General features: G+C 39.2%; 1 protein-coding gene across 1 annotated transcript in view; it reads left to right on the top strand.

The window, feature by feature from the left end:
• The first annotated feature begins 2929 nt into the window (after positions 1 to 2929).
• DEUP1 (deuterosome assembly protein 1) overlaps positions 2930 to 21745 on the top strand; it is a 49549-nt gene continuing 30733 nt past the window's right edge. The window contains exons 1-4 of the mRNA XM_075140133.1: positions 2930 to 2973; positions 10555 to 10726; positions 12084 to 12179; positions 20022 to 20156. Of these exons, the coding sequence (XP_074996234.1) occupies positions 2930 to 2973; positions 10555 to 10726; positions 12084 to 12179; positions 20022 to 20156 (447 nt within the window). The remainder of the gene's footprint in view (positions 2974 to 10554; positions 10727 to 12083; positions 12180 to 20021; positions 20157 to 21745) is intronic.

Genomic DNA, 21745 nt, shown 5'->3' with positions numbered 1-21745 from the left:
GGTGCAGCCGTAATCTGGGGTCAAGGCTGCTACAAGACAGAGCCGTGAGATGCTGTGTTGGGGGCCTGTGCCCTCAGCTCAGGAGCAGCATTTTAGCTCAGGGCCATGCCCCTGGGCCCTGTCTGAGCAACGCTGTAGCTGTGCCTGTGCTCAGCACCACACCTTGCTGCTCCTAATTTTGCTGACTTCTGGAGTCACTTCAGATCTGCCCATTGCTGCGGGCTTGTCTGGCCATCCCTTGGCTGTGGCGGACCCCGGTCACCATCCCTGACCTCACTCCGTTCTGGCTGGGTGCTGTGGAACTGCGCTGTGCTGGGGAGAGCACTGCCCTGCAGCTCACCATTGCCCTCAGCTCTGGGCTCGCCTGCCCTCGCCCGGCGGCTGCTCCTGCTGCTGCCTGACAAATGAAGATCTAAAGTGTTCCTGGGATATTCCTGAAATGAAATACAGCCATGGAAAAAAGTGTAAAGCAAAAATAAAAACATTTTTAGTAATCTTTAAGAAAACTACAAAGGAAAATTGTCAGTTATTTTCTAGAGCGAGTAAGTAAACTTTATCAGGAACTTTCCTGAAACTCTGCATGTAATTTTATTTTAATAGTTCATTTTAAAAAAAGTTTTTCATAATTCATACCTTGAAACAGTATTTCTGCTGACATGCAAACCACCTGCCTTAGCACAATAGGTAGGAAACAAATGAAATAGATTATTCCTTAGAACTGATATTAAAAATGCACTTCACTCGGCTAATTTAAGTAAACAGCCCAAGCAAAACAAACCAAAAGCTCGAAATTTAGTGTACCTAAATAGACTAGCAGCTCCTGAAAATGTTCCACGCAATTTCAGGACAATAAATACAAAGTGAATTGTACTGTCCCGGTAGAAAAATTCCTCGGTGTTTGAAGAGATCTATAAACCCTAAGTTTTGGAAGCACAAATTATTACTGTAAAAAGCTGAAATAGCTATGATTCTTAAAGTGTTTTGTTGTTGAATAAGATAGGCTGAAGTCCACAAAAACGTAAAGAGAAGTGCCATCCAAATCTAGGTCGTTTGCACAATAATCTGAAAACCATTTGAAGCCATTTTACAAAAGCATAGCTAGTCATTCAGAAGGAAAAGGGTAATGTTCAGCCTTTTCATTATCTAGCAATAATAGCGTTTTAAAGGGGGGGAAAAAAAAAAAAGAAAAAAAAAACCAACCCACCCTGCCTACTGATTTCTTCAATTATGTTAAAGCAAAAGCAAATGCTCTTTATCCCGAGCGATATTGCCTGAGATGAAATTCACTCTAGCTTCCTTCAACTCGATGGGCGGCTACTGCAGGCTACAGGGCCCCGCAAAAGACACGAGTGACACCGGGATGCCCGCGCCCTCCCCCTGCGCCACGGCAGCTCCGTGGCGGCCCCGCGGGGGCTTTTCGCACCCTCTCTCCCTTCGCAGAAAGCAGCGACAGCCCTGTCACACCCGAGCCCGCCGGGCTCTGCCCCAGCCCCGCCGCCCTCCCCTCAGCTCTCCGGCAGCTCCCCGCCGCCCTCTCCAGCACCCAGCCGGAGCCGGCGCCCGCCCCTCGGGCCACCGCCCCAGCCTCGCCCCTTGCCCCACTGCCTGCCTTGCCCCGGGGGCCGTCCCGCCCCACCCCGCGGCCCCCGGCCGCCCAGCCGGCCGCCCGCTTTCCCGCCTCGCCCTTCCGCCCTCCGCGTTACCGCGGCGACGGGAGAAGCCGCCCGGCGGTGACCGCAACGGCCGCTGGGCGCGGCGGGCCGGGACAGCGGCGGGCGGGAGCTGGGGCGGGATGGGAGAGCGGGAGTGACCGGGCTGCGGAGCTCATGCCGCCACCACAGCGACATCGGGTGCGAAAGGAGCGACGGGGGGAGCGCGGCAGGTAACGATCGGGGAGGGGGCGGCCGCGGCACCGCCGCCCTCGCCGCCTGGCCCGCCGCGGGGTCCGGGGGGCGCCGTGGGTGCCCCGGTCTCCTCAGGTGCCGGCACAGCCAAGGCTGCCCCGGTGCCTGTGTCACCTCAGGTGCCGGTCTCCTATGGAGTCAGGGCTGGTGGTCCTGTGGCAGTGCCACCTCAGGTGCCTGGTCCCTGTGGAGTCAGGGGTGCTGGTCCTGTGGCAGTGTCACCTCAGGTGCCTGGTCCCTGTGGAGCCAAGGCTGCAGTGCCATGTGGCAGTATCCGCACATCTGTACGTACTGGTACCCATGCCCTGGAGAGCCCCACTGCTCAGCCCCCCAGGAATTAGGGCTGTTTCATGCCCCCCTGTCACCCGTAATGTGGCTGGTTCCTGTTCTTGCATCCAGCCAGGCTTGCCCCACGTCCTTGTGTCCTGCTGGACCCACAGAACCATGCTGGTCCCAGCAACAGTCTTGTTCTGATCTTTCTGCCGAGGTGCTTCAGTGCTGTGTCTCAGCCCTGCATCTGCTAAGCAAAGGAGCGAATAGTTAATGGGAGTCCAAAATTGTGTTTGAGAGCAATTATAGCTTGGGTATAGGTTAATTAGGGTGTGTGAAGGTATGAGAAATGGTTGATGAATGCAGCCATGGATCTATGACAAATTTAGGTTTATGTGTTTTAGAGTGTCTTGGCAAATCATTGCCATCACACAACAAGGAGTGATCCAAAAGAAACTGTTCCTCACGGAAATCCAGGGCTATCCTCAAGCTAGCATCACCTCTAGTAATCTCAGTGCTACACCAAGTGCAACAGCTGCTGAGCTTATTCCAGACGTTTTTGTCTTCCCCATTCCAGTCTGTAATTAGAGCTACATTCCCCTGCCCCTGTTGTTTGCAAGGGGACAATTACAGAAATTGAAGGGAAAGCATAGAACTATCCAGTATGCACTGCTTGGCTGTGTAAATGCACGCATTTAAGACTCTGAATGATTTTATTTTTATTGTTTCAACAGGTTGAAACAACAATCAGTAATATGGAGCAGGACTTAGAAGTGTTTCAGGAACAAGCTGTTGCTAAGTAAGTAATGACTTATTGTCTGTGAGTTGAATATAAAATGGAATTGAATTATGTGAGTTTATTAAAAATGTGAAACTCGAAATATTAATGATTTTAGAAGCAAACGTAATTCTTTCTCAATTTCTTCTGTTGCTTTCTATGCAAACTGAAGAGGTTACTGATAATTAAGATAACACATCTTACTGCTTTAGCTAATCTATTGACTGTTTCTGTTAGTTATTTAAATTTTTAAAATCTTCATACCTGAACAAAAGGGGAAAAAATGAAAGCTATGTGGGGTTTTGTTGAAATGTTAAGAAATGTTATTTTAAACTGCTTTAAAAAGTAGTTGAAGTTGCTAGGCTACAGCAGTATAAACTTACATATCACAGCTCTTAAAACATTAAAAAATCTTAAAAACAAGGCTATTAATTGCTAAAGCCTTAGTCTTATTTTGCACTGGTAACCACAATTGTTCTTACCAAGTATTAAGTGCGCTTTTCATCACAACACAATCATCTTTTTTTGACATAATCCAAGTTTAGTTCTTTTAGTGTTAGTCTAAAAAAATATTAGTACAGCACAAAATCTTTCTAAAGAAGTGTAAACATGGGTGAGTTTTGGTGTAGGACCTCATCCCATCCAGCCTGTTGAAGGAACACAGCAATATAAAAAGTACTTCCCCATATAATGAGCTAAATAGAATATTTATCTATCATGATTTGTAAATAAACTTATTACCTATTTTTCATATAAACCAGTTCCTTTTATCATTATTACCAAGAAGCAGTTCAAGGTAATATGATGCATATTATGTGTAAAAGTATTTCTCAAAATAATAGAAACACACATATTCTGGCCCAATAAAGTTTTAATAGGATTTGAAAGGGTGCTCTGTTGTACTGAAGAATAATGTGTGCACTTTTCATGACAAAAAAATTGCTGCATTAAAATATTATAGACTGAACAATGTGGCCCTTTTTTTGGCTTTGAGGGGCATTCTTTTTGTTAGTGATATGACTGGTAAATATGGTGATATAAAAACTTGAATTTAAAAAAATCAAGATATTGCTATTCTTTGGACACTTTTAACAAATGGGAAGCTTATTTCAAGAGTTCAGATCCTACCTGGCCTTTGTTGTAATCGACATATGTGAAATTTCAGGCCATTGCAGGGTGATTTGTCCCATCGTAAGCCAGGTATTCTAGGTAGCTATTTATTTCCATTAACTATACAAAGAATCTGGAAGAATAGTTTAGACTAGACATCCAATGATAGGAGACATTTGTTTCAGTCTATGCTGACAGTATTCCAGAAATAATGCAGATAGCTTTAAAATTTGAGAAGATGGCTGAATAATGGTGGTAGAAATCATGACACTTACATCCCAGCTGCAAGAACTCATAAATCACAAATTATCCATCGCAGATGTGTATGATTCTGTATGGCTGAAAATTGTTAAATAAATTAGTTGTAGTTCATATAATGGAACTTTGGAGTAGAAGATTCTAATGGACTCTTGTATCACAACTGGTTTATATATTTCCTATTTTTAAAGCAAGTTTTAAGAAGAGAAAAGGAATTAATATTGGCTGTAGAAGTTGGGTTAAGGATCAAAAACTAATTAATGTACTTTGTAAGATGGAAATCTTTGTTAACATTGTTCTGCATAGGTTTTGCTTGTGTTTGTATAAATATGGTCATATATATTTTCCTACTTGTCAGCAGACCTGAGTAATACGGGAAGAAGGCATGAAGTAGAGACTGACAGTATGAACCAAACTTTTCTTAAAATGTCAGTTTCTAAATTACAACTTTATTCTAAAGTGTATGGACAATAATATTCTTTCTATCTGTCTATTAAGAAACAATCAGAAAAATACAGATCTGTGTAAAACTCCAAAGCAAAAGGCAGCTAAATAAAGCTAGAAAGGTCTAACCAGTGCAAAAATCATTTGTGATAAAGATAAAGACCATTTGTGATAAAGATAAAAATTATTTTCTGGATTTTGGTTTGTCTAAATTTGGAAAGACCTAGATTTTACATTAAGATAAATAGTTATTAACGACAGGAGAATATGAATCATCTCTATTTTCACCAATATGGAAATAGAATAAAAGACGACTAAGAGCTTGCCTACATCACTTTAAAAATGAGATACCTTTAAGTGTTTTGAGCTGTTTCAAAGTAAATGCAACCAAAAAAAAAATAGCTGCCATTGGCTTAAGTACCAGTCATTACTTCCATGTATGAAGAATCCATTTGATGTATGCATTCAGCAAAGTGGGAGTGCTGAATGCATATGGGTAAAAAAACATATACTTCTTCGTTTTATGGGAAAACTTGTTCTTTGTGTGTTTGTTTACCTGATGGCATATTAAACAAAAGATACCAGCGTTTTCCGCATTCCACATCCAGCGATCACAATAAATGCTCATGATTGTGATACCATATGATTGGCCATATTCTGAGGGGGATAGTTAGTCTTTTTAAAACACTGAAGGGACTAAAATAATAGTTACAGCAGCTAGTAGTACCTCTGTGCGAGTAAGTGGGGATAACTGCCAAATATATCTTTATACAGACCTGTTTGTAATGCCACAGCCATGATACAGAGTAGTTCTGGCAGTGGAACAGCAGCAGTAATCTACAGCTTCAGGTACAGCTTTCCTTTTTCAGCCGCAGGTGTACCTAGAGATCCAGGTAAGGAAGTAGACAGAGAAGGTGGAGATAGACTGAGAAGCTGTTTCAGAAGGGATTTTTCCTTCAACAGCTCCCTTTTATATATTGGTGGTTCTGGGTTCAAGAAACATGCAAGAACTATTCAGGGAAATTTTTCTATGAACAGCTGCAGAACTTGCCTTGTGCGGGATGATCTGAAAAGGACAGGTGAAACTTAAGAGAAAGATGTCAGGCATGGTGGGTCTGAAAGGGTAACCTGATGACCCAGGCTAGAGGTTGCATTTGCACTTGCATAACAGTATTTAGATGATCCATGTGACACACAATAAAGAAAGTACCTATTTCTGAAGGCTAAAATCAGATAGCTGAGTCATTGCTGGTCGTTCACCAAAGTGTTGCCACCTGGCAATAGATGAGGCTGGAAGGGCACAGGTCCTTATAGCAATATCATAGAAAAGGTAGTCTTGATGCAGTATAGCTTCATCTTCTGTTTTTAAAATCCCATTTTATATTCCATCCAGAGGGAATCAAAGTTTGCTGCATCATTAATGCTATTTTGAGATGAGTTTCAGGCACATGGGGAGGGGGCATTTTTGTTTTGCGATACGCACATCACAGTGTACTACTTGCTTGCACTTTGGTTATTATCATTCTATGACTCATATTAAATTTTAAAATGGCATTGCTAACAGTTTTAATGTTAAAAAGGCATTGAGATTTATGTCTGTATTTAAAAAGCCTTTCCAAGCTTAACATTGATAATGCTAAAGTTTCAAAGATTTGTTGATATAAAAAAGTTTTAAAGAATTTTGCTTTAAAAAATCATGTCAAGTTTTAATTATGATATAGTAAAACTAACAGATTTGCTCCAATTTCCTGTAACAATTAGCAAAACGAGGGATATGCACCATTTAAGCACCAAAAAATGATATTCAATAAACACATATCCATGTTAAGGAACTCTTTTTGTGTGTGGGACCAGCGCTTGACCCAGAACACAACCTACAGACAGGGGACTTCAGTAAGTCTGCATGGGCACTGGGAGGGCAGTCAGTTGGAGAGCTGGCTGAAAAGCTGGGATGTGAAATATTACCAGAAAAGAAAGGAAGCATTTTCATGCTAGCGTTCACACAAGATGGTGGTATCAACCAGGAGTAAAAGCATCTGCTTACATTAAGACTTGGTTTGCACAGTCACAGAAGAGGAGCATGTTAGTTAGCTTACTGTTCTTCAGCGATGTGCTGGCAGCGTGCTCAGCAGTTGAAAGCTCACTGGCAATAGGGATATTACCTCTGAGCGCATGGCTCAGCTTGTGTTTGGTAACTGCGGTTCTGCGAAAGTAGAGTTCCTAATTGCTTGGCACATTCTTGTTTGCAAAGTCCCCCCAAAACATATGCCAGATTGTAATGTTCGTGACACAAAAGGGCATTCTATTCTAATTTTGGATATTGAAATCCTTTCCAACACTTTCTAGGATGGAGCGGTTACAGGCATACTACTATGCTTTTTATTATTAACCCTTTTGTAGGTTGCTGTTAGATTATTCAGATGCTGCACCATCTTTTGTCTCTGTGTGACTGTCTCTATGGGAATTATTTCATACAATAATAGCTGTGCTCAGTTTAAGGAAATAGCTATGCTCATTTTAACAAACCATCATGCCATAGAGATACTAGAATGACTGCAAACTGATCAGTGATCATAAAGGCACTTTACATGCACACAGAGGTGCACATAGAGGTGTGCAGTCAAGAGAATACATAGCTTTTAAATTTTTATAAGTCAAAGAACCACTTAAATTATAACCAGTGTCTATCACTTTTACTTTTGGGGAAAATGTCAGTGAGATAAATAATATTATTAAAAGGAAAATGGAACATGTCATAACTCAAAACAATGTCACAGCATTCTTAGATTATTTTAATTGAACAAACTTGTTTATCAGAAGGCTAAATTTATTATCATGAAAAGTAAAAGGTTACAATACATTTTTTCCATCAGTTTAGATATCAGGAGGGATAGTTAACAAATTTATGAAAGAATACAATTGCTGGTTTTATCAACAGGAAATTCAATATAGGCTTCTAATCAAAACCAAAAAAAGGAAAGAAGAGACTTGAAAATTATGCAACACTATGAGGAAATGGAAATTAAATGCAGATTAAACTTCAGTTGTACAATGAATAGTCACTATGACAGATGAAAAAAGTGAAGAGAAAGCAGGTGTACAACTAACAGTTTACTAACATGGTATAACTGGTTGAGATAAGGGAGAGAGAATTGACAATGGAGAAACAACATTGGTTTTATTTGTATCTTCATTTAGATATGGCAGTAATTGGGTACACTAATCTCTAAATCATTGCAGAAATTTTCACAATGATCAGATCATACCATTGAAAAGAATAATTTGAAGACTTTAAATGAGAATTTTTTTTTCATTGCCAAGATAAGGTTGCCACGACTAAAGATGACACATTTCAATACATTCCAATATGTGATAAAGGTAAGATAAAAGTATGTCTTCTAAAGAACGCAATAAAGCTGTATATTAGGGTAATTTATAAATAGAATCTTCTTATTTAGAAAAAAAATGTAAAGCAATTAAAACTAGAACAGGAAACAAGGAAGGTTTAAAAAAAGCTCTAAAAAAGAAGTGGATAAGAAGTAGAAAAGTTTATCAACAGTTAACTCATATGAGAACAAGATATGCAGATAACAGATGCCACTAAAAAAAATTGTGTGGAAAGTAAATATTTACAGAAAGTGAAATGAAAAAGATGCTATTCCTCAAAAGGTTAAAAATTCAACACATTATTCCACTGCCTAAAAACAGTCAGTGAAAGGTTTTACTTAACTCTGGTGAGATACATGCCCGATTTGGTATGTAGTATAAAAATATCTACACCCAACATTCTGTGAGCTCTGAACATACTAAAAATGCTTAGAAGTTGTGGTATTTTAAAAAAAAAAAAGTTGGTAAAAATAATTTTATTTCAAAAAATGACACGAAGCAAGCATTACAGTGGTAAGTCTGCTAAAGGCTTTTATCAAAAATACTGTCTTAACTAATTCTGATCTCATATTGCAATTTAAGTAAACAGATCAAACTGAAGTCTTTAATGATTGACAAATGACAGGGTTTTTTTTGGTCATGTGTAATTAATCATAGTGATAGAAAACAGTCTGATTTTTTTTGCCATATGACTCGATGAAAATTAAGTTTTTTAGAAAATGTATGGGCTCACGTACATAGTTAAGCAATTTGTTCAATAGCTAACTCTTCTTTGTAACAGTCCAAAAGCAGCTCTGAGTGTTAATGGAATAAAATTCCCCTTCTTTATTTTATGGGGAGGAATTAGGCAGGAGTGTACATTGTCTCCTTTATCTTTTTTCCAAACCCTAGAATCCTAGGTTAAGTGGATAAGAGGAACTAAGTCAGGAAAATAAAATGTTCAGGAACATTTCAATAAACAGTTTTAATTATGATATAATTTTTTTTTTCTAACTGGAATGTTTCACTGAAAGTTGAAAAGATTCATGAGTTCTAGAAAGATTCTGACTTTCAAATAAATCATTGCGAATCTGAAATGCCAGCTGTAAATTTACAGATTGAGAGAAGCTATCAGTTCATAAAACAATCGAGGTTAACTGGGCAATAAACTCTCCAAAATACTTCAGGGAAAAAATCTTATATACCCCTAGAAGGACTGTATAATTTTGATGTGAAATAGTCATTTCTACAACTAAAAAGTTTTAGAGTGTAGGAAGAATTAATTTCTTGCATAAAAAAGTATCCACAGCCAGATTTTCTATAATCTGTATCTTTCTTAATTCAAATTTTTCTTATATTCATCAGCAAATATGAAGTTGGAATGGATATGGAATAAAGAAATCTCCATACTAAAGTTCATATACTTTGTATGTATGTGCTAAATGGTGTACACCAGCTGATTTAAACATTATTTGACACTGTCTACACAAAGTTTCATTTTTTAAAATTAATATACTGCTCCTATATAAGGGGCTATATAAGAGGGCAACTAAGAGGGCAACTTTGGCTGCTTTCAGTTTCTGATGGCCCTTCTAATATACCGTAAATTAACCATATATTATTATTTTGTTACTTAGGACACATCATATTCCTAAAGCAACAGTGTAAAACATTGTCTATTACTGACAAAGAAGTCGTCGTGTAAGGGATGTATTCCAAATTTAACCTCAGAAGTTTGGGAAAAAATCTAATGTTTATGTTGCAGATATTGTACAAATCTCTATAAATCCAGCACATGGTCCCCCCAAAGACAAGTTCTTTTTCAAAATGCACTCACTTCTGTGCTTCCTAGTAGAATTAAAACTTACTATTATTATACAAGCTGCCTTGTTATTTAAGTCCATTTTCCACAAAGAGAATGGGAAAACAGAGTGTAAAAGTTGAACTAGTAATTAAGAATTGCGGCTGGCTTTCAAGCCAGATGTTTAATAACTTCCTCAACAAACTCTGTTTCCATCACTGTGTGCCGTTAGTGGGAAGTCCTGTGCCCAAAAGCAACTTAATATTCATCTTTTCCTACTCTTGTCCATTGAGGTTTGGGCCTGGATACTTTCAACTCAACTTATGCTCATTTGACAGTTCATGTATGAAAGAATGAGAGGTTATCAAACAGCATTTAAGCTAGGCAAAAAGTCCAGAATATGCTAAATACTCTGATTTTGACTTCAGGCAAACTTAAGATAGATGAAGTGAGATTCCACCTACATTTGAAGGCATCATTTAGCTTTCCCATTTCTTTCTTTCTGATGTTGAAAAGTGGTTATTTCCATCAAAATTAAAATAAAATCTTAGCAATGTAAATACAAAATTGTTTTCTCCCTTATTCTTTATTTGAAAAAATAAGTCTTTTTTTTGTATTATTAGAACTTCTCCATGTGAAGCTGAACTTCAGGAATTAGTGCATCAAATTGACATCATGGTAAACAGCAAGAAAGTGGAATGGGAAGGGAAGATGAAAGCTTTAGAAGCAAAGATGGATATCCAGGATAAAGAACTAGCAAGTGCCCAAAGCAAAATGGATCAAAAAGGTCAAGAGGTATTTAAGAATATCACATTCTATAAAGAAAGTATTTATTCTGGGAGTTAGTTAATAGTATGCTCTAAATGCCCTATAAGGAGACCTGTTTGTTCTATCATGTAAAAATACCAAACTCCCTTTAAAGGTCACTAATTATCCTTAGTGTTTTGTTTTAAAGTGTGCTTCTGTTCTGAAGAGTGATTGTAAAAATGTCATTGAAAGTCTCATATTTCTTCTATTTCCCTAAAGTCTAAATATTCTCAGTTTAGCTGAAAAAGATAATTTGATGTTTTTTCTAAATGCCAACACCTCTGGTTTCATCAGAAATTTAAAGTGGAAATGTACAGTTCAAAAAGTTTCACAAAATTATGTCTTTGTAATTCCTGTTTATACCTGGTTTTTATCATTTTACATGATATATACTGTCTTTGTATGATAATTTTATTATTAATAGTGAAGATTCGAATTGTATTACCACTTAGACTTGCTTATCAAACTGAAAGCCCTGGTGTACCTGATGTTGTCCGTACTTCATAGTCTTATCGGCTGAATATTCATTCAGAAGCATCAGTAAATCCTAGCAGAGCATTCAGTTCCAGTTCAAGACGTCTGAAGTTAAGTGTTTACACATGGGCATCCTTGTGTGAGCTAGGTGTCTAAAATGCCAGTGGGAGTTTTGAAAATGAAATAACTCTCCCTAATGAGCAATTAGGAACTTGCCTTGCAGTCAGAGGAACCAAGAGAATAATTCAGCTAGCCAATCCTTAAAGCATCAATTTATTTGCCTGTACAGAGACATTATCTAAAATATTTTAGCATATTCCACCTAGCTTCCAGCTGCCCCTCCAGAAAAACATAGATGTCAGGTGTGCTTTTTGTCATATTTCTCAGATCTCTGTGAAACTCTTAGATAATTCAAGATACCTCAAATGGCACTGTACTTAGGGAGCTGAAATGAGTCTACATTGTGTCCCAATAATTTTACATAAGTAGTTGGAAGTCATTTATATGATTATATAAGCCATTCAAACAAAATTTTCACAATGGGGCACAGCAGTTCATTCGTATAGTTGGGTCAGAAGTGCTTTCATTAAATGGTCTTTCATGACAGAGTCATACAGTATTATCATTAAATCATAACATAAGCATACAATGAGATTTTTTACTATAAAATCCCTAACTGGATGTTGATACAATCTGGGTTTGTGGTATCCATTTTTATTATTAAGTTACTGAGTGAATATATATTTTTAATATCTATCTCTTAAGCAACAGTCTTCTTTCAAAGTTTCAAAGTTTCAAATGACTCTTCCAAAAATGACATATTTTGGAACACTTCAGAAAAGGTAAATATGAATGCTTATTCTAACTGTAGGTGGGACTACTTCGACAGAAACTGAAAGACTTACAGAAAACTAAATATGAAATGGCTCAGAATTATGAAACTCAGCTTCAAGCACTGAAATCTCAAGTAAGAAAAATGTCAGTTTCATTATTTTATGATTGCAGTATAAAGAACTTACACGTGCCTAATAGTACAGATGTACCTTTATGGATTTGGGAAAGATGAATTTTGTCGTACAAGTGATGATGACTACAGCTTCCTACCAGGCACCATTATCATTTCTGTACGGACATGTCCAAACTCTTTGGATGGATTTTTATATGATTGTGACATCTGTTATGAAGAGAGATACTCGATTTCCTGACTTCGGACTAATAACCTAAAACCTTGGTGAATGAAGAAAATAGATAATTAGATTCATGCTAGTAAGACTCTGATGCACATTAGGAATTTGTTCTAATTCCCAGTGAATTAGATTCATTCATTCTCGTCATGTCTTTCCTATAATTTTTTCTGGTTTTAGTTTGCCTGATTTACAGGGATTATTAAAGTGGTCTGATAGCTTTCCATAAGGGAACATAGTATCAAAACTAGAGTAATCTGGATTATTGACATTGGGAATTTGTTTCGGCTTTATTTATTTCAGTGTGCACTTGCAGCCCAGAAAGCCAGTCGTATCAAAAAGAAACATGGCCAGCAGGTCGAGGGAGGTGATTCTCCCCTTCTACTCCGCTCTCATGAGACCCCACCAGCAGTACTGCGGCCAGCTCTGGGGCCCCCAGAACTAGAAAGACAAGGACCTGTTAGAGCGGGTCCGGAGGAGTGCCACGAAAATGATTGGAGAGCTGGAGCACCTCCCCTATGAAGAAAGGCTGAGAGTGTTGGGATTGTTCAGCCTGGAGAAGAGAAGGCTCCGGGAAGACCTTATTGCAGCCTTTCAGTACTTAAAGGGGACTTACAAGGAAGATGGAGAGAGACTTTTTACCAGGGCCTGTAGTGATAGGAGAAGGGGCAACAGTTTTAAACTGAAAGAGAGTGAATTTAGATTCTACATAAGGAAGAATTTTTTTCTTTCAATGATGGTGATGAGGCACTGGAACAGGTTGCCCCATCCCTGGAAGTGTTCAAGGTCAGGTTGGACAGGGCTTTGAGCAACCTGGTCTAGTGGAAGGGGTGTCCCTGCCCATGGCAGGGGAGTTGGGCTAGATGATCTTTAAAGGCCCCTTCCAACCCAAACCATTCTATGGTTCTATGATACTATGATTCTATTTAGTTGTGTTTGCTCTGTGCCTGTATTTTTGTTTCTTCATTATTTTCCACTTCAGTCGTGAATCTAAATTCTTAGCGAACTTCAGTCTATTCTGTTTCTCAGATTTTAACAAGTTAACATACACAATTCTACATTGTTTTTCCTGTTATTCTGCTGTTTCCTTCACTGGATTCTCCTAACAGAGGTTTAGGATTCCATTCCATTTCCAATTACTTCCCTGGAAGTAATTAAAAATTTCCAAACATCACACGTATTGTAGAATCATCTTGGATTGCATAAATTGGATATCATTGTTTTAATTTAGAGATCATAGAATCATAGAATCATTAAGGTTGGAAAAGACCTCTAAGGTTATTGAGTCCAACCGTCAACCCAACACCTCCATGCCCACTAAACCATGTCCCTAAGCGCCTCATCTACACGTCTTTTAAATACTTCCAGGGATGGTGACTCCACCACTTCCCTGGGCAGCCTGTTCCAAGGCCTGACCACTCTTACAGTACAGAAATTTTTCCTAATGTCCAATCTAAACCTCCCTTGGCGCAACTTGAGGCCATTTTGTCTCATCCTAAGATGATAACACTTACCACCCAAATCCATCAAACCAATAAATGTATGACTTATTTTTAAGGTTATGTTGTCTTTAATTTATTTTTTCTTTTATATATGGAAATGGATTTGGCAAACAGTTCTGTAAGTAAGCAGAGAATGTTTGGGTTGTTATGTAATTAACACTTTTAATCATTTGGGAAAGTAGCTAGAAACAAAAGCTGTTTTATAATTTACACAAATTACAGACAAAGAAACAACATCTTAGCATGATTATTGAGAAGATAGATAAACATCATACAACGAAAAACGGTGTGACTTTTTACGTGTAAATTTTAAGGTACCTTTAGCAATGCCGAACTATCCCCCAAAATATAGCAGATCTCTCTTTTCTCATCCTTTTTCACATTTCCTGCAATATTTTTCACTTCTTAGATTTTTTTTATCACGTGCTAAAAATGACTTGTTTTATGTTACATGTTGTTGCTAAGAACTTCACTAAAATTGAACTTTCTGAAATTGAAACTCCAGGTCATTTTCCATAAAGATTTTGATTTTGAAGTTGTTCATTACCCTACAACTCCTTTCCATGGTGTGCTGGGTTGACCCTGGCTGGAGGCCAGGTGCCCACCAAAGCCGCTCTATCAGCCCACCTCAGCTGGGCAGGGGAGAGAAAATATAACAAAAGGCTTGTGGGTCGAGATAAGGACAGGGAGATCACTCAGCAATTACCGTCATAGGCAAAACAGACTCAACTTGGGGAAATTAATTTAACTTATTACCAATCAAAATCAGAGCAGGATAATGAGAAATAAAACCAAATCTTAAAACACCTTCCCCCTACCCCTCCCTTCTTCTCGGGCTCAACTTCATTCCCGATTTTCTCTACCTCCTCCCCCTCCAGCGGCGCAGAGGGTTGGGGAATGGGGGTTGCAGTCAGTGCATCACACGTTGGCTCTGCCGCTCCTTCCTCTTCACACTCTTCCCCTGCTCGTCCCTCCCACGGGAGACAGTCCTCCGTGAACCTCTCCAACGTGAGTCCTTCCCACAGGCTGCAGTTCTTCATGAACTGCTCCAACATGGGTCCCTTCCACGGGGTGCAGTCCTTCAAGAACAAACTGCTGCAGTGTGGGTCCCCCACGGGGTCACAAATCCTGCCAGCAAACCTGCTCCAGCGTGGGCTCCTCTCTCCACGGGGCCACAGGTCCTACCAGGAGCCTGCTCCAGCATGGGCTTCCCATGGGGTCACAGCCTCCTTCGAGCATCCACCTGCTCCAGGGTGGGGTCCTCCACGGGCTGCAGGTGGTTATCTGCTCCATCATGGACCTCCATGGTCTCCACCACAGGCTGCAAGGGAATCTCTGCTCTGGTGCCTGGAGCACCTCCTCCTCTCCTTCTTCACTGACCTTGGTGTCTGCAGAGTTGTTGCTCTCACATAGTCTCACTTCTCTCTCCGGCTGCAGTTGCTGTTGCGTCGCAACTTTTTCCCCTTCTTAAATATGTTATCACAGAGGCGCTACCACCATCGCTGATGGGCTTGGCCTTGGCCAGCAGCAGGTCCATCTTGGAGACGGCTGGCGTTGGCTCTGTCGGACATAGGAGAAGCTTCTAGCAGTTTCTCACAGAAGCCACCCCTGTAGCCCCCCCGCTACAAAAACCTTGCCATGCAAACCCAATAAACATGGCAAATACAATCTGTTTTCTCTGTGTTTAAAAGAATCTGACACTTCCTACAAGCTTCTCTCTGTAAACCTGGTTATACTTCTTGCCAAGATTCTCCTTTTTAGTTACCACTCAGACCACCTAACCTTTCTTTGAGTTTCCTGGTTGCTTCTCCTTTTATCTTTATGCAAGAAGTTTGGATTTCTAGCTCTTAAGAATATTCGTCACCTTCCCAATCTATGCCTCCAAACATTTCATTCTCTCTCAGTCATCCTGTTTATTTCAGCAAAGGTTCCAGCACTGATGCCGTTTGCATTCTATTTTTCGATTCCCATTCCTCCCCTTTCACCAAACTGTGTTTCTTCATGGAATATCCATCCAGTACACATTGACTGAAGAAGGAAACTGTTAAGTGCCTACGTTAGGAGGCCTGCCAAGATTCTCTAGGTGATAAACAGAAAGTTTGCCTGTCAGAACAATTCCAAGCACCTATGCTAGACAGTGGGACTATCCCACTCTGCTCCTCTAGCTTTTACTATGTCTCCTTATTGAGTTTCTTTCTTAAATTACAGTGCTGCAGTGTCTACAATAGATGACTTTAATGTCTCCGATTCTCAGCTGCACAAACTCATATCTAAAATACAGAGTTTCCCTGACAATATTAATCTTTCCTTATCTCCTTTGTCTCCCTTCTTTTGGTTCTTATCCTCACTTGAAAGTTATACCTTCTTCTACACTGTATAATCTTAAGAGCTACAATTTAGTTTTGCACAAATGGTGTGAGTGTTACTATTTACCCGTAGCATTGTATCTTTCTCTGCAGAGGAATTCTTAAAATCCCTCCCAATTTTTGTTCCTTCTTAATCTTGGTAGAAATAGAAAGGATCACTTTTTCTAGCTCTAAGAATGCTAGGCTATTCAGAAAAAATTTCTCTCTGATACACTCTTCTGTGGTCCTCCGTGCTTTTTACCCTTGCTGTTGATAAAAGCAGCGGTTTAATGAGCAACATTCCCACTGAATTGATTGTGTGCCTGTTGAATGTAGTAAAAACTGTTTTTCTTGTATTAGGGAAATAATTCCTGATATGTAACCTGAAACTCTTAGGCCACACTGCTGCACTCATTCAAATGTACAACATTCTGTCATAATTAAATAGCAAAAACTTTAAGGGTTCATCTTAATTACTGTCCTTCTTCATTTTTTCTATATTAATGTTTAGTAGTTACTCTCATTTTGAAAATGACAGAAATCCCTCAGCAAAAGAACAAGAATCCATTCTTGCTCTAAGCATTTTGGCAACTAATTGCCTTACTTAGACATTTAAAAGCTAGATGGCTATGTCTGAGCTACCTCAGGCTCCCTTTAGAATCAATGGAAGGAAATGGACACCCCTAGAATATAATTCATGTCAGTGTATGATGAGAATTTAAGATAGCTGAAATGACTGAGCATTTGGGGGCAGCTTTTTCTAACGCAGAGTAGCTCAGACTTGGATGTCTAACTTCCAGAAATCTAAACTTGGATGAATCCTACCCCAGAACTCACTAAAATGCCTCATCTTGCCTCATCGGCCAGTCACAAGCGGTGTTCCCCAGGGCTCAGTTTTGGGACCGGTCCTGTTCAATATCTTTATCAATGATCTGGATGAGGGGATCGAGTGCTCCCTCGGTAAGTTTGCAGATGACACCAAGCTGGGCGGGAGTGTTGATCTGTTGGAGGGTAGGAAGGCTCTGCAGAGGGACCTGGACAGGCTGGATCGATGGGCTGAGGCCAGTTGTATGAGGTTCAACAAGGCCAAGTGCCAGGTCCTGCACTTTGGCCACAACAACCCCAGGCAACGCTACAGGCTTGGGGAAGAGTGGCTGGAAAGCTGCCCAGAGGAAAAGGACCTGGGGGTGCTGGTTGACAGCCAGCTGAACATGAGCCGGCAGTATGCCCAGGTGGCCAAGAAGGCCAACAGCATCCTGGCCTGTGTCAGAAATAGTGTGGCCAGCGGGAGTAGGGAGGTGATCGTGCCCCTGTACTCGGCACTGGTGAGGCCGCAGCTCGAATCCTGTGTTCAGTTTTGGGCCCCTCACTCCAAGAAGGACATGGAGGTGCTGGAGCGTGTCCAGAGAAGGGCAACGAAGCTGGTGAAGGGTCTGGAGAACAAGTCCTATGAGGAGCGGCTGAGGGAACTGGAGTTGTTTAACCTGGAGAAGAGGAGGCTGAGGGGAGACCTCATTGCGCTCTACAACTACCTGAAAGGAGGTTGTAGCGAGGTGGGTGTTGGTCTCTTCTCCCAAGTTACTAGTGATAAGACGACAGGAGATGGCCTCAAGTTGCGCCAAGGGAGGTTTAGATTGGACATTAGGAAAAATTTCTTTACTGAAAGAGTGATCAAGCCTTGGAACAGGCTGCCCAGGGAAGTGGTTGAGTCACCATCCCTGAAGGTATTTAAAAGACGTGTAGATGAGGCGCTTAGGGACATGGTTTAGTGGGCATGGTGGTGTTGAGTTGACAGTTGGACTCAATAATCTTAGAGGTCTCTTCCAACCTTAATGATTCTATGATTCTATGATTCTATGTTCTTTTTTTTTTTTTTTTACTTGTACAACATGCAGATAGAACAACTTGGAACTTATTTTTAAAGCAAATATCCAGCATTAAATGGAAAGATTCTTGGCTTTTAGTCTAGTTTCTTGTTGTGATAATATCCAGACTATAATCTGTCTGAAATATCCTACTTTCATTAAATAAATCTAATATTCAAACTAAATTTTCTCATTTTGGCTATTCTGTTCCTTTTTAGACTGATTTGCCGAAGTGTTGGATCCTGTTTTTCCTAGCCTTTTTAGCATGAACAGTCTAATACCTGTCTTCATCTGGGTTTGCTCTTCCCAGGCAGTTCACATGTGCCATAATATATTCAAGAGCAAAAATCCTGTTATTTGAAAAAGGATATCTTTTTTCCCAAAGACAATGAGTTCCATGTTGTTTGAGCCTGGATAATCTGATCCATTTTAAATATTTTATCTTAACTGTGTTCTCCGGCAAGGTCAATTTCAAATATAGGCAGCTTCTCTGCAAGACTTTTGATTTTGTTTTGAAGGTGATATCTCAGCTCTGTAAGTCCATGTTACAGGATTTCTATTCAGAAATTCCAAGTTAGTCAAATCTATCCCTGGACCTCCCCATTTCATGGAATTTTCTAGTCTAGGACAAGCTATCTTCTGGTCATCTTTTCAATTCTTTTTGCTGTTTCATATTATGAGTTCCCAAAATCATCTCAAATGTCTATAGGAAGTTTCCAGATGATATTTTAACTCCAGTTTCTGTTCTGTATCTTTTCTGGACTTTTTTGGCCATCTTTGTTATCTGCACAGACTTCAATTGCTCATTCCAAGTGGATTCAATAGGATTCCATTCCATTTCCAGTTACTTCCTTGGAAGTAATTCCTTTTCCAGGCAGTAGTTCACTTGAGCAGTTAACAAAAATATGAGATTTTATGGATTTTGTTTGGTTAGGCAAAGAACTTCATGTTAGAGTCAGAATTTTTTAAGTGAAGTCATAATTATTATAGAGAATGTAAACCATCATATATACCTGAATTTAAAGGAATAAAACAAGAGACATGATCAGTATTCATAGTTGTAAGCTTCTTTTCTAGTCAACATTCTTCACAAAGTTCCTTCATTCTTCTTCCCTTAAGACCATATTTTTAGTGTTTCCTTTGTCAATATCCTTGGTTTTCCTTTTTTTTGCAAAACCAGATGTACATATCTCTACCAGACAATGTCAGTTTGCTGTATCAAACCTGTTAACGGCCGCTAGCCCCTTTGCTTGTGTAGTATAGCTAACTGTTGATCAGACTGGCCATTTTTCTGAAGAGGCTGGTACCTTCTGAAGAGGCTGGTACTTCTACTGTTACCTTCCTTTCTCTGCCTCTGACTCTTTTGCCGCTGACTCCTAAGCTACGCTTTCATGGTAAGATCAATAGGCACAGCAGTATTAAGTGTCTAATTCTCATAGACGCTCTTTGGTACTTAATAGTTCCAGAAGAATGCAATCATCACATACATAATATTTCAACAATTTTCATGATAAAAAAGAAACATGCAAGTTTAAAATACGTTAATGATAATCCTTCATTCTGGCTAGTGAAGCACCCTTTAAAAATGTCAACACAAGATGGCAGTAAACAAGTATAGAACATTTCATATAAACATTGTAGAGGAAATGACACTACGGGTAACAGTGCCATGAAGAACTTCAGCAGAATTAAGTAGCTGTCAAATGAACCCATTTGAACAGTTAGTTAACATTTATATGAGAGCTTAGTCTTCTTTATCTCTAAGAAATTAACTTTATTAATTGATTCTTTGTTACATTGATTAAATATTTAGAATGCTGAAGCTGCAGTTGGCTACTCTAGTTTAAAGAATACTTTGGCCACGTCATCATCTTTGATAGATTCTGCATATTCAACTCTGCTTTCATTTTTAGTTTTCAAAGTTGACACATAGTTATGAAAAGCTACAGTCACATCAGCTAAAACAAAAAAAGGTTGAAAGTAGAGAAAAATGTGAGGAAAGCCTAGAGACACCATCTGAACTGAGCAATTTATACAAGAAACTGGAGGTAAGAATACTTCGTTATTATATTCTAATTTTAATATGCCTTTAGAACTAATTTGTGGTTTACAGTTGTAAACTTCAATTTCCTGATAATCCTACAAAAATTATATAATTTTCTTGCTCTGGCAAGAAAAGGTGCATAGTTTAATATTCACGTTTTGTTCTTTTATCCAAGTTTTATTAGTGTTTTTAGTAGTTTTATGAGTTAATATAGATAATTTTCTTCATAAGAGTAACTATAAATAAATTTAGTTTTTTCCTGATTAATATATGTGCACTGGATAATATAATTTGTTGAGGCATGAGACCTTTTTCTTATGCAGGATACTGCCACATAATACCTACCATTAATTCAAGTTTTATAGACAACTTCAACCATGTAGGGCTAGATAGAAAAAGCATTTAGGATTGGAAAAGTGTTTGTTATACACATATCTTGTCAGTACCCATGTGCCTAAGGCAATCCACAACCTTGACCTCAGTACCTAGTTTCCTTAGGTAATACATGAGAAAGGATTAGGCACTTAAAAATACTTTCCACAGAATCCAACATACTGACTGGGGGCTGGATGCTATGAGATGCTGGGGACAGGATTCAGTCATGTTTCCTATCCCTCTGGACACAGAATGGATTTTAGCCAACTTCTTCTTGGATACAGGAAGATACTGATTTCTGATCATAATTCCCAGACTTGACTTCTCAGAGTTAGAAGTTACTTTGTGATCTGTGGAATAATCAAATATTTATTGGGCCAACAGGAGAGTTAGCCGGCACAGAGAACTGGCATATAGAGAGTGTGCCTCCAAGTGGTGGCTTCTCCCCAAATACTCTTCTGGCTACATTCACTGGTGCAGAAACTGATATCCAGTCTCATTTCTTATAACTGAGCGATGTAATCTCTAGCTGTAGTAATCTTTGCTGCTTCTTTTTTGGTTATCCAATAAATTTGCTGGTATCCTGTGCAAAGTGAACAACTTCAAAAGGAAGAATTCCAGAGCCTGTTGAAAAATAAAATTTGTTTGTTAGGTAGAAAATTAACATGGGAAGATTCTGGTTCAGATTCTGTCTGGAGAGAAGATTATTAAACTGAGTCTTCCACATATGGGGAGAAAAGTCTAACCATTAGTCTGATGAAGCATAAGAGGATCAAAAAAACAATTTATGTTTTCTCTGGCCATCCTTTGTAAAGAGCATAATAAAGTAGTGTGTGCTTCGAGCGTTTACTAAACTGGGTCCCGTAGGGAAAGTAAGCAGAGTAATAGCAGTTGAAAGTGTGAGCTAGTTGCCTGATTGCTAAGCATTGTGAAGACTTATAGGCTTATAATGTAGATTTATGATACAGATTATCTAGACACTTTGAGAACTTTGCAATCAAAAATTTAAGATCTAATAGATTTTAAGTACTTTCATACTTATACTGCAATTAAGAAGGGTTTTAGGATCTTTATTTTGGACTTGCCTATCTTCTGTGTTATTCTGTAAGATATGGGACTAACTTCTGTGACCTTCATGTGACTGTTCCTACATAGTAGGACACATCCCAGACACATCCTAGCTCTACATAATGTTGCTGTCTCTTCCACGTGGAAGAG

The sequence above is a fragment of the Calonectris borealis genome, chromosome 1 (assembly GCF_964195595.1).
Source record: "Calonectris borealis chromosome 1, bCalBor7.hap1.2, whole genome shotgun sequence".
NCBI lineage: Eukaryota > Metazoa > Chordata > Aves > Procellariiformes > Procellariidae > Calonectris > Calonectris borealis.
Note: the sequence above shows the minus strand (reverse complement) of the source record. Positions and strands in the feature narration are given on the sequence as shown.